The sequence below is a fragment of the Colobus angolensis genome, unplaced genomic scaffold (assembly GCF_000951035.1).
Source record: "Colobus angolensis palliatus isolate OR3802 unplaced genomic scaffold, Cang.pa_1.0 Scaffold48, whole genome shotgun sequence".
NCBI lineage: Eukaryota > Metazoa > Chordata > Mammalia > Primates > Cercopithecidae > Colobus > Colobus angolensis.
Genome location: NW_012118265.1, coordinates 2630352 through 2643235, shown reverse-complemented (window position 1 = coordinate 2643235; position 12884 = coordinate 2630352). Strand labels below are relative to the sequence as shown.

The window sequence follows — 12884 nt, the reverse complement described above, 5'->3', positions numbered from 1 at the left end:
ACCTCCCGGGTTCATGCCATTCTCCTGCCTCAGCCTCCCAAATAGCTGGGACTACAGGTGCCTGCCACTACACCTAATTTATTTGTATTTTTAGTAGAGACGGGGTTTCACTGTGTTAGCCAGCATGGTCTCGATCTCCTAACCTCATGATCTGCCCACCTCAGCCTCCCAAAGTGCTGGAATTACAGGCATGAGCCACCATGCCTGACTGGTTTGGAATGAATTTCTTAAAATGGATTTCTAATTTGATCATGCTGTGGTCTGAGTGACTGTTGTCATTTTAATTATTTTTGCATTTGCTAAGGAGTGTTTTACTTCTGATTATGTGATCAATTTTAGAGTTAAGTACCATGTGGCGATGAGAAGAATGTATATTCTTTTGTTTTTGTGTGGAAGAGTTCTGTAGATATCTATCAGGTCTGCTTGATCCAGAGCTGAGTTCAGGTCCTGAATATCTTTGTTAAGTTTCTGTCTTGATGGTCTGTCTAATATTGTTAGGAGGGGGTGGTAAAGTCTCCCACTGTTATTGTGTGGACGTCTAAGTCTTTTTGTATGTCTCTGAGAACTTGCATGATGAATCTGGGTGCTCTGTATTGGGCACATATGTATTTAGGATAGTTAGTGCTTCTTGTTGAATTGAACCTTTTACCATTATGTAATCCTCTTCTTTGTCTTGTTTTATTTTTGTTGGTTTAAAGTCTGTTTTGTCAGAAACTAGGATTGCTTTTTTCTGTTTTCCATTTGCTTGCTAAATTTTCCTCCATCCTTTTATCTCAAGCCTATGGGTATCACTGCATGTGAGATGGGTCTCTTAAAAGACAGCATACAGATGGGTCTTGGTTCTTTATCCAGCTTGTTATTCTGTATCTCTTAACTGGGCCATTCAGCCCATTTACATTTAAGATTAGTGTGTGAATTTGATCCTGTCATCATAATGCTAGCTGGTTATTTTGCAGACTTGTTTATGTGGCTGCTTCATAAACCACTATATGGTTGCTTCATACTGTCACTGGTCTCTGTACTTCACTGTGGTTTTATAGTGGCTGGTAATAGTTTTGTCTTTCCATATTTAATGCTTCCTTCTGGAGCTCTTGCAAAGCAGGGTGGTGGTGACAAATTGCTTCTGCATTTGCTTGTCTGAAAATAATCTTATTTTTTCTTCACTTATGAAGAAGCTTAGTTTGGCCAGATATGAAATTCTGGCTTGGAAATTCTTTTCTTTAAGAATGTTGAATATTGACCCCGATCTCTTCTGGGTTATAGGGTTTCCACTGAGAAGTCCACTTTTAGTCTGATGGGCTTCCCTTTGTAGGTAACCTGGCCTTTCTCTCTGGCTGCCCTTAACATTTTTTCTTTCATTTCAATCTTGGAGAATTTGATGATTTTGTGTCTTGGGTTCATCTTCTCATGGAGTATCTTACTGGGGTTCTCTGTATTTCCAGAATTTGAATGTTGGCCTGTCTTACTAGGTTGGGGAAGTTCTCCTGGATGATATCCTGAAGAATGTTTTCCAATTTGGTTCCATTCTCCCCATCTCTTTCAGGTACCCCAATCAGTCATAGGTTCAGTCTTTTTATACAATCCCATATTTCTCAAAAGTTTTATTCATTCCTTTTTATTCTTTTTTCTCTCTTCTTGTCTGCCTGTCTTATTTCAGAAAGATAGTCTTCAAGCTCTGAGATTCTTTCCTCCATTTGGTATATTGTACTTTGTTACTTGTGATTGCATTGTGAAGTTCTCATGTTGTTTTTCAGCTCCATCAGGTCAGTTATGTTCCTCTCTAAACTGGCTATTCTGGTTATCAGCTCCAGTATTGTTTTATCATGATTCTTAGTTTCTTTGCTTTGGGTTATAACATGGACCTTTAGCTCAGTGAAGTTTGTTATTACCCACCTTCTGAAGCCTACTTTTGTCAATTCAGCCATCTCAGCCTCAGCCCAGTTCTGTGCCCTTTTTGGAGAGGTGATGTGGTCATTTGGAGTAGAAGAGGCACTCTGGCTTTTTGAGTGTTCAGCATTTTCACGTTGATTTTTTCTCATCTTTGTGGGCTTATTTACCTTTGATCTTTGAGGCTGCTGACCCTTGAATGAGGCTTTTAAGGGGTCTCGTGTCATTGTTGTTTTCTCTTTGTTATCTTTGTTTATTTTTAACAGTCAGGCCACTTTTCCATAGGGCTGCTGTGGTTTGCCAGGAGTCTGCTCCAGACCCTAGTTGCCTTGGTTTTTCCTGTACCTGGAGGTATCAACAGTAAAGACTGCAAAACAGCAAAGATGGCAGCCTGATACTTCCTCTGGAAGCTCCATCCCAGAGGGGTACTAACCTGTTGCTGGCCCGAATGCTGTTGTAGGAGGTGTCTGGAGACCCCTGTTGGGAGGTCTTGCCCAGTCATGAGGAACAGGTTCAGGGACTTGCTTAAAGCAGCAGTCTGGCTGCTTTTTGGTAGGGCAGGAGTGCTGCATTGCTGGGGACCCTTCCTGGACTCTTCAGAGCCAGCAGGGTGGAATGACTGAGTCAACTGAACTGCAGAGATGGCAGCTGCCCATTTCCCTGGGAGTTCTGTCTCAGGGAGAGGTCAGAGTTCTGTCTGTATATCCCTGGCTGAAACCAGTTGCCGAAACCCCTGTAAGGAGGCCTCGCCCAGGAGGAGGAATGGATCAGGGTTCCACTTAAAGAAGCAGTTTGGCCATGCATGATCTGGCACAGTGACTGTGCTATGTTGTAGGGGACCCCTCCTCATCCGGATTGCCTGGGCTTTCCAGAGTTGGCAGACTGAAACAGCTGAGTTGACTGAACCACAGAGATGGTGGTTGTCCTTCCCCCTAGGAATTCTGTGCTGTCCCAGGCAGTTTCCAACCTGTTGCCATTGGCTGCCTGGAATTCCAAGCCAGTGGGTCTTAACTTGTGAGGTGTCATGGAATTGGGGCTTGCAGAACAATGCTGCTTGGCTCCTTGGATTCAGCCCCCTTTCTAGGGGAATGTATGGATGGATCTCCTGACTTGCCAGGATTCCTGGGGCCGGAGTATATAAAACTTCTGGGTCTCTGTGTGTGACTCCATGGCTGCTCTACTGAGTCCATACAGTTTTGTGTATGGGGCCAAGGCCCTGGTGGCATGGGCTCATGAGGGGATCTCCTAATCCTCAGGTTGCAAAGATCCATAGGAGAAGCATGGTTTCCTGGCTGGTGTCACACAACCACTTACCACTTTCTTTAGCTGGAGTTGGGAGTTCCTTTGGCTCCATGCCACTCCCACATGGCATGGAGCCAAAGGACTATCGCCACACCCTGCTTTTCTTCATTCTTCATGGATCTGAGTGGTTTGCCTAGTCAGTCCCAATGCAAGAACCTGGATATTTCAGTTGAAGTTGCTGAATTCACTTGCTTCTTTCATTCCTCTCCACAAGTGCTGCAGACCACAGCTGCTTCTAATCGGCCATCTTGGCCCCTCCCCCATACTTCTTTACAATTGTTATCATGACCACTTTTGACTCATCATTTCTTTATGATAAGTATTTTAAATTTTATCCTCCCTCTTTCAGTTTCCAAGTTTGTATCATTCATTAATGTTTACTTAAAGAGCTTTTTATTTCTTCATCCTAATTCCTTATATAAACATTAATGTATAATTTAGGATCAATTATATTCTCTGTGTTTCACACCTTAGACATTTAATCCAACCACTAGGCATTAGTACAGTTCACCTTTTCCACACAGATAAAAGTTTCAGATAAAGCTTTCCTGAATTCCCAATGTATCATGTTAATAGCTTCTTTAATGCAGTGTCTGTTGTACAAATAAATTAGATAAGCAAGCACCTCTTGCTTTGCACAAAGCCTTATTGGTGTGCTGCTTTATTTCCCAGCATTTAATGAACAAATTTATTCCTCTTAAATTTATTTTTGAAATAAAAACTCTTTATTACAGAGAATTTTATATAATAAACAGAATAATGTAACAAACCCCTATTACCCAAATCTAATCACCATGAACTCACTACACTTTCATCTACACTCCCCATTTTTTTTAAAGCAAAAGCCTACATATTAGGATTACTCATTTCATAAGTGTTTATATTAAAGACTTTTAAAATTGGGGCAAAAGAGGGCCAGGTGTGGTGGCTTACGCCTGTAATCCCAGCACTTTGGGAGGCCAAGGTGGGCAGATCACAAGGTCAGGATATCGAGACCATCCTGGCTAACACAGTGAAACCCCATCTCTACTAAAAATACAAAAAATTAGTTGGGCGTGGTGGCAGGTTCCTGTAGTCCCAGTTACTTGGGAGGCTGAGGCAGGAGAATCACTTGAACCCAGGAGGTGGAGGTTGCAGTGAGCCAAGATCACGCCGCTGCACTCTAGCTTGGGCAATAGAGTGAGACTCTGTCAAAAAAAAAAAATTGGGCCAAAAGAGATATTTAAAATCTGGTCATCATGTTTTACAGATTATCTGATTTTGTCAAATATAATAGTTCCGTCCAGCAAATGCCTCTAACATGCCTAGAACCATGCTAAGTGTTGCATGGAGCTGAAAGGAAATCAGAATTGTTTTTCAGGGACAATTGCAGGGAAATTATATGAAGCATTAACAAAACAAGGAACTTTCCTACAAGCAGGAAGTGATAGAAGTTGGATTTAAACCCTGGCTCTCACTCTAGAGTCTGAACTCTTTAGTGCTTCACAAAACTGCCTCCCTTAAGTATAATCCTATTTATACCACAGAGCCTAGTATCACCAGCTCTCAACTTTAACCACTCACTCTAAACCCATTGCAGGATATATCTAGCCTCCCACCTTGAGGCAGAATGCTATCACACCAGCATCTATGCAGACACTGGGCTCTATTCCCTGAAACTCCCAGGGCAGTGAAGCAGCCCTCTGTGGTTACTAACCGAGTTCTGGGACAAGCCAGCCAGTCACAGCTTGTTCCCTAAAGCTACAGTCTTCTTGGGTGCCAGGGCTCTAGGTATATTTTCGCCATTTACTGGTGCTTTGGACATTGCCAATTTGTAGTTAAATTTTTTTTTCATATTGTTCTCTACATTTTTCTGATATCCAAAAAGTGTATCCTAGGTCATCTGCATTATTTTCACTTTAGTTGCAAAATTAATGTTCCTAAGTAACCATGGCTTGAGCTCCAACTCTGCATCCAGTAAGAAACAGCTCAGTCTTCCTCCTGTCTGCCTTCCGATATCTGCAGGGAGTCTTGAGAGCTTAAATGTCTTCTATTCACCCCAACTCTAACTTCCTGCTTCTGCTCATCTCCCTTGCCTCTCAACTCCTGTGGCTGGTATTTTTTCATATCTGTGTGCAATTCCAAACATGGAGCACATCCATTTCCTTTGGTACTCTTAAGCAACCACAAAATCAAGGTCATCGTGAGTCACAGACTTTTAGTGAAAGAGTGGGGATAAATGAAGTTTTTTTTTCAGTGCTACATAATGAAAGCACTTACCATTTGACATTAGATGCCCCACCCCCAATTACCCTTTCACCAGCATCACTGAGAGCCTCTAGCTCATTTGCCTTTTATGCTCACCCTCAGGACTTGTTTCTCCACATTTTTCCTCTCTAGACTCTCTGGCATCCCTTCTCTCCTCAAATTATTCAGAACTCTTGAGCTGCAGTTCCCCAACCCACCCCTACCACCACCCTCCAGATACTTCCCATTTTATTTTGTTATTTTGTAGAGCAATTCACCTTCCTTTTAGTCTCTTCCAATCCATCCGGACTAGGGCCTAGGACTTCATCTCTAAAACTCTAAGCAGCCTACAGAGATAGTTTCCTAAACATTGGGTTCTCTGCTTAGGAGAGAAATTAGCTAAAAAGTGCCCTCAGCCCTCAGCCCTCAGCTCCAGTCTCCAGAAGGCAGACTTGGTTGCAGATGCCAAGGGAGCTCCTCTTCCCTTCTCCTCTCTTTCCCCTTCTCTTTCCTGTAACAATGAGTTTTTCTGATTAGCTGCATCTCAAGAAATGACAATCCTTCACATCAACATGTTACGTCACATCAACATAGCATCTTGAGTTAGAAATATGTCTGTTAGAACCTTTGGGATTTGAGACTAGAAGTTCTCTGAAATCTAGAGCTCTCAGTGGTGTGAGACATTGGCAAGTTTCTAACACCAGTACTAACTACAGGTACCCTTGTAGAGTGAAACATTTTCTTTGCGTTCTACCTAACACTGGAATGTTCTGGGACTTACTTCTCCAAAGCCTCAAGTGTACTCAGAGAAGAGAACAAAATAGCTTTAATAGCTTAATCCTTCCTTTCCCTTCCCTTCCCTTCCCTTCCCTTCCTTTCCCTTCCCTTCCCTTCTCTTCCCTTCCTTTCCTTTGCTTTCCCTTTTCTCTTCCCTTTTTTTCTCCCTCCCCTCTCCTCCCCTCCCCTCCCTTCTCTTGGCTTCCACTCCCTTCTCTTGCCCTCCACTCCCTTCCCTTCCCCTTCCCTTTCTTTTTCCTTTTCAGATGGCATCTTGCTCTGTCACCCAGGCTGGAATACTGGAGTGCAGTGGCATGATCATAGTTTACTGCAGCCTTGAACTGGGCTCAAGCAATCCTTCCACCTCAGCTTCCCAGGTAGCTGGGACTATGGGCACGCACCACCGCCTGGCTAATTTTTAAAATATATATTTTTTTAGAGATGAGGAGCTTGCTATGTTGCTCAGGCTGGTCTTGAACTCCTGAGGTCAAATCATCCTCCCCTGCCGCCCCAGCTTCCCAAGTGATGGATTACAGACATAAGTCACCGTGCCCAGCCCAGCACCTAATGCTTTCTAATTGTCACCTAATTAGGTATATCAGAATTTGGGAATTATAGCAAGTGGTAAAGTGACATCTTTTAGAAGCCATGTAATGGTGTTTAATCTCCTTGTGAAGGATTGGGGAGTGTATCGATCTGACGTTTATGACCTTCCTCCTGGGGTCTATCGAACTGCAAAAATGTATCCAAGAGATGCTGGAACCTGGTTATTTCATTGCCATGTTTTTGAGCACATTGGTGGTGGAATGGAAAGCACTTACACTGTACTTGAAAAAAAAGGTAAGATCCATTGGCTAAATTAATTAGAAGTGATATTTAAACAAATGCAGTATTTCTATAAGGATATTATAAATGCATTGTACAGTCACATAATGTGATGTGCCACTCATTCATTCAAAGATTACTATTTGGAGATGACCAAGATACTCTAGTTTTATTTTCTTTGTAAAACTCAGATAACTTTTCATGATCTGATAAAAGATACTCCAGAGTTAAATGTAATTTCCAGATTCACATAAGATATACATATAAGGTATAAACAGACAATTCATAGAAGATCAAAAACAAGTATCTTTTGAACCTATAAAAATATCCAAACTTGCCAATAATCAAATCACTTCAAAATCACATTTAAGCAACAATAAAATACCTTTTTGAGTATATTTTGGCAAATATTTACCTATTTTTAATGATAGCATCAATAACAGTGCAGTGAGATAGGGTGCATTGCATATACTTTGGTGGATGAGTAAATTGGTTCTGCAGAGCTTGCAGGAACCTAAATCATGATCCCCATATTTTGACTCAGTATTTCCACCTGGCATTTGATCTCAGAAAATTATCAACAATGAAGAAAAATATGTATCACCACATTATTTTATGCTAATGGAAAACTGAAAACAAGCAAATGATATGCGTAATGTGTGTAAAAATTGCAACATATCATCTAAAATATCCAACTTTAAAAATTATGTCTTAAAAATTTTAATCAGTAAATGCTTATAATACCACATTGGGTGGCAAAAAAGCAATCTGCAAAATAGTATCTGAAATATATATATGAAGACTGAATAGAAATTTAGGGAGATGTTACTGATGACTCTCTCTAGGTAGTGAAATTATTAGTGAGATTTATTAAGAAAATAATAAGAAGATATGTATTAAGAAATAATATATCTCACTAATAATCTGTTTCTTCCAAGGTTTCTGTAAAGTTTAAATTACTTTCAAAATTGGGAAAACTATTGAACATATATATCATACACTATTTAAAATATACCATGCAGCTCTCAAGTTATGTGAATATTTTCTCTGTGGGGCTCTTTGCAGGGCTGATGGAGCGGAGCCTCTGAAACAAAGAAAGGAGAGTCTGCATGAACAGTTTCTCAGAATCTTCTCTCAGTATCAGGACTACGTTTGTCAACAAAACCAAAAACTGATTAGCCACCAATACAATTTTTATCTACAACATCCTATTAATGTCAATAATATCATTATTGATACAATTCGAATAATCATTACCCTTATTCCTATCAGTGTTCATGCACATTCTTAGTAAAAGAGACTTTGGTGTGCTGTCCATGAAATAAATCCTCCATTGCTAACACTCTTTCTTTGGGAAAGTAGATTTTGCATTTCAAAGAATATGAAGTCAAGTTTGATTGGATTTATAGGTCATCTGTTCCCACAGAAGGGTGATATTGATGTTGCTATTAACTTAGTAAGTAAACTTTTTGTGGCAGAAGTGATGGTAATCATTTTAAGGATGTTCCTAACACTAATATATATTTTGTATTTATTCCTTAAATGTATGTAGTCATTTTGGTTTAGTATTTTAACTTAGAACTGCATGCTATTATATAATATTATCTATTTTTGAAACTTCCTTTTCTACAGCATAAATATTTGATATGATATGAATATTGACAAGCTTACAAACCAAGGTAAAACTGCCAAAGAAGGAAAACTCCAGGAACAAAGGAGTCTGGGAGGAACCAGCTAAAGACTTTCATGACAATGTACTAGGAAAAGTAGTTTGAAATAAAAGTTTTCTTAGTAAGTTTTGTGTGAGAGCTGCTTCTTGTTTTCATAAATTGACCCTGAAGTGGTGTCTGTATTGTCTTGTGAGTGATGTAATAAGGTTTTAACCAATGCAATGGGGGTAGGTAGGAGAGACAAAGAGAGCAAGAGCAAAGTCTTGCTCAGTTATAAAATGTACTGAATGTATGCAACCCAAGACTTTACCCTAGACTGCAACATTTGTAAACCTTTAAAAAATTAAATTCTCATAGCATGTGTAAGCATTTAAATCAATCTTTGAAATGTAAATCTATATATTATATTGTGCCTTAGGATTGGAAGATGATAGATTACAGAAAATATAATTTTCAGTTTTCCAGAACAAAAATAAAGGGGGTGGGGTGGGGTGACTCAAGTTCTGAGCTCATATCTGGCAGTACTAACCAGTTAGGATGTGTTCTATAAGCAACAGAAAACCCAGCTAAGAGATAATTATCAGTGCTGTTTGTCTTACATAATAAAAAAGTTTGGAGTTAAGTGGCTGCTAGGATTGGGTTAGCAATTTTTTAAGACAGAATCTCACTCTGTTACCCAAGCTGGAGTGCAGTGGCATGATATTGCCTCATTGTAACCTCCACCTCCCTGGTTCAAGCAATTCTCCTGCCTCAGTCTCCCCAGTAGCTGGGACTACAGGCGTGCACCACCACACCTGGCTAATTTTTGTATTTTTAGTAGAGACAGGGTTTCACCTTGTTGGCCAGGCTGGTCTTAAACTCCTGGCCTCAAGTGATCCACTCGCCTCGGCCTCCCAAAGTGCTGGGATTACAGGCATGAGCCACTGCACCCAGCCTGGTTTAGCAGTTTGATGATATGAGGGCCAGTGTCTTTAATTCCCTTGGCCTTTTCCTCATAATTGTTGCCTCACAGTTGCAAAATGGTTGCTGCCACTCCAGATATTACATCCACATTGAAGGCAGAGAAGATGGAAAAAGGGGGAGCATCAGTCACATCTGAGGAGACACCAGCCAATTTCTGCCTTTGTCTTATTGGTCAAAACCATTATTAGCTGGCTGCTCCTAACTGCAGAGGAGACTGGAAAAGAATTTTGTAGCCTCTATCATGAAAGGAACAAGGGAGACTGGGTTAGAAATGTCTTGTGGGTTGGCTAACAGCCTTTACTTTAGACAATAAGTAAGAATACTTGAAATCAGAGCTTGGTTAAACAAAAGAGTTCATGTTTTTACTTTCTAGCTTCTTAGCTGTGTGGGCAGTACATGAAAATCTGGAGTGTAATCAAGCAAATTCCTGATATTATATCATTTCACTCCAAAATACTCCACTATGTATCTCCAGCATAAAAGAACTTTAAAAAAGTAATATAGTGGCTGGGTGTGGTGACTCACGCGTGTAACCCCAGCACTTTGGGAGGCCGAGGCAGGCGGATCATGAAGTCAAGAGATGGAGGTTATCCTGGCCAACATGGTGAAATCCTGTCTCTACTAAAAATACAAAAATTAGCCAGGCATGGTGGCGCACGACTGTAGTCCCAGCTACTGGGGAGGCTGAGGCAGGAGAATCACTTGAGCCCAGGAGGCAGAGGTTGCAGTGACCTGACATCACACCACTGCACTCCAGCCTGGCAACAGAGCGAGACTCTGTCTCAAAAAATAATAATAATAATAATAATATAGTAATAATGCTATTATAAAATCAGACAAAATTAGCAGTAATACCTCATTATTTGGTATTAAAACTGTTAAGAACTTATGAAATATGGATGCAATTAACTCCCTCCATAGAAACATTCAAGTCTGAGACTTTCAAAGGTGCTGATAAAACTAGAACATTCTTTAAGAAACTGCAAAAGATATTGCCCAAATTTCACCAAGAATAATGTTTAATTAACTCATTCATTCATTCATTTAAGAACACAGTTCCAAACTTTGACTTATCAGGTGGACGAAGTATGATTTAGTAAATGGAGTTGAATGGAAGGGTAATTTAAATCTGTATGAATTCTTAACAGAAGAGAGTCAAAGACTAAGAAAGTGTCAATGGAAGGTGTCACCTGCACAGCTGTTGGAAGGTGCTCGTATTCTAATAATGAGTACCCAGTATTTAGACAGAAATCCTGTTAATTTTTAAAATGTCAAGGAAAAAAGAAAAGAAACATGCTTTAAGAGTATCTTCCCTTTTGTGAACGAAATCATGTCCTCTGCAGGGACACAGATGGACCTGGAAGCCATTATCCTCAGCAAACTAACGCAGGAGTAGAAAAACAAACACTGCATGTTCTCACTTATAAGTGGGAGCTGAACAATGAGAACACATGGGCACAGGGAGGGGAACATCACACACTGGGGCCTGTCGGGGGTTGGGGTGAGGGGGAGGGTAAGCATTGGGAAAAATAGCTAATGCATGTGGGCTTAATACCTAGATGATGGATTGAAAGGTGCAGCAAACCACCATGACACACATCTACCTATGTAACAAACCTGCACATCCTGCACATGTACTCCAGAACTTAAAATACAAATTAAAATTAATTTACAAAATTAATTACAAAATTAATTTCTAAAAAAGAATACATACCCTTTTGCTCAAACTCTATACTTGGGAAGGAAACTGTGTTCCATAATACAATTTTCTGAGTGAATCTATAAACAAGGACGGAATGCCCCTAAATTGAAAAAAAACCAATAATATAAATGATATAAATTATGGCTATTATGCTTTATTATACTTTAATTTTACATGAATTATTTAACTTTATTAATGAATAATGATTTATTCTCCAAGGTATTCACAACCAATCAGCCCCTTTTAAACCCAGTCACCTTTAAGTAAACTGGCAAAATGAAGGTTTGGAATCTACCATGTGACAACACCAACCCAGGCAAACTCCTTCTAGAGTGCAGACAGACTGGGAAGCCCGGCCTGGAGCTACTCCGGCACTTTCCCACATGGCCCTCTATAGTGTGCTGTGTCTTCTGCTTCCAGGGGAGCCACGAGTAGCAGTAAGCTTTTCTCTCAATGGCATTGGCCTCTCAGAATTGTCACTCAGTCACCTTTTGTAAATTAAGACCCGGACACAAATCAGTGTTAAGAGCTATGCAGTGTATATAACCCTGACATGGGGTCAAAGCAAGAGAAAATGGGCCAGGGGTGTTATGAGAGGAGAGCATTTCAAGAAAGTCATGCATTCAATTTCTGTGTAGTCAAAGTAGTGAATTAAGTTATTCCTTTAAAAAGAGTTGTTTTTTAATCTTTTTAAAACTTATAATTATATTATTGTGGTTCTATTTCACTTTTGATAAATCACATGCTTTGATTTCTATAACAGTCAAGGTAGTGAGAGAACAAGAATGAAGGATTCAGCTAAATTCTTATGCTGTTTTTTTAAAGTCTCTTTCCCATAGTACTACTGTATGTTAAGGCTTTCTGTATGTTAGAGTCTGGGCTTTCTCTCTTCCCTTGCCTGGGACCATTTTACATCCCAGGAGCTGACGACTAGGGCCATGACCCCATTAATGTGCAGCCAAAGGGGGATGGTGACATGACTGAAGACCTATCTGACAGATCATTTCCAAAATAGTCATGACCTGACTGATAGGGGAGAATAGTATCAGCAATGCTCACACTGTGCTAGGGCAAGTCAGTGTAGTCATTAGCAAAGTCTGTACGTGACCACACTCACCTCTAAAATTCCAGAGTTACACAATTTCCTGTGAAAAAGAAAGCAGCATGGTTATCTGTCCAATTGGTCATAGTCAGAATGACCTGCTATTTTGTACTTAGAGTCTCCAGCTGTCACAAAGTGAAGGACAGTTCTCGATGGTTTCCTAATAATTCTGTTGGCATGGAGTAGAGGTTAAGAGCCAGTTCTCAAGGGTCAGCAAAAAATGGAACTAGAAGGTATATACAGGAATAGTGGCAGTAAAGAGATTGCATCCTGCCAGACAGAAATAAACAGAGGGGATATTCTCTAAAGAAGGCGGCTTCCTTGACGTTAGCCATCCACAGTCTCAGAATCGTGATTGCCAAATGCAGATAAGATTCACCCAGTCCAGAAATCCTTAAGACGACAAAAAAAAAAAAAAAAAAAAAAAAAA

General features: G+C 40.2%; 1 protein-coding gene across 1 annotated transcript in view; it reads left to right on the top strand.

The window, feature by feature from the left end:
- LOC105523888 (ceruloplasmin-like) overlaps window positions 1-8419 on the top strand; it is a 45174-nt gene extending 36755 nt beyond the window's left edge. The window contains 2 exon segments of the mRNA XM_011958930.1: window positions 6870-7032; window positions 8083-8419. Of these exon segments, the coding sequence (XP_011814320.1) occupies window positions 6870-7032; window positions 8083-8105 (186 nt within the window). The 3' untranslated portion in view covers window positions 8106-8419.
- Window positions 8420-12884: the final 4465 nt, after the last annotated feature.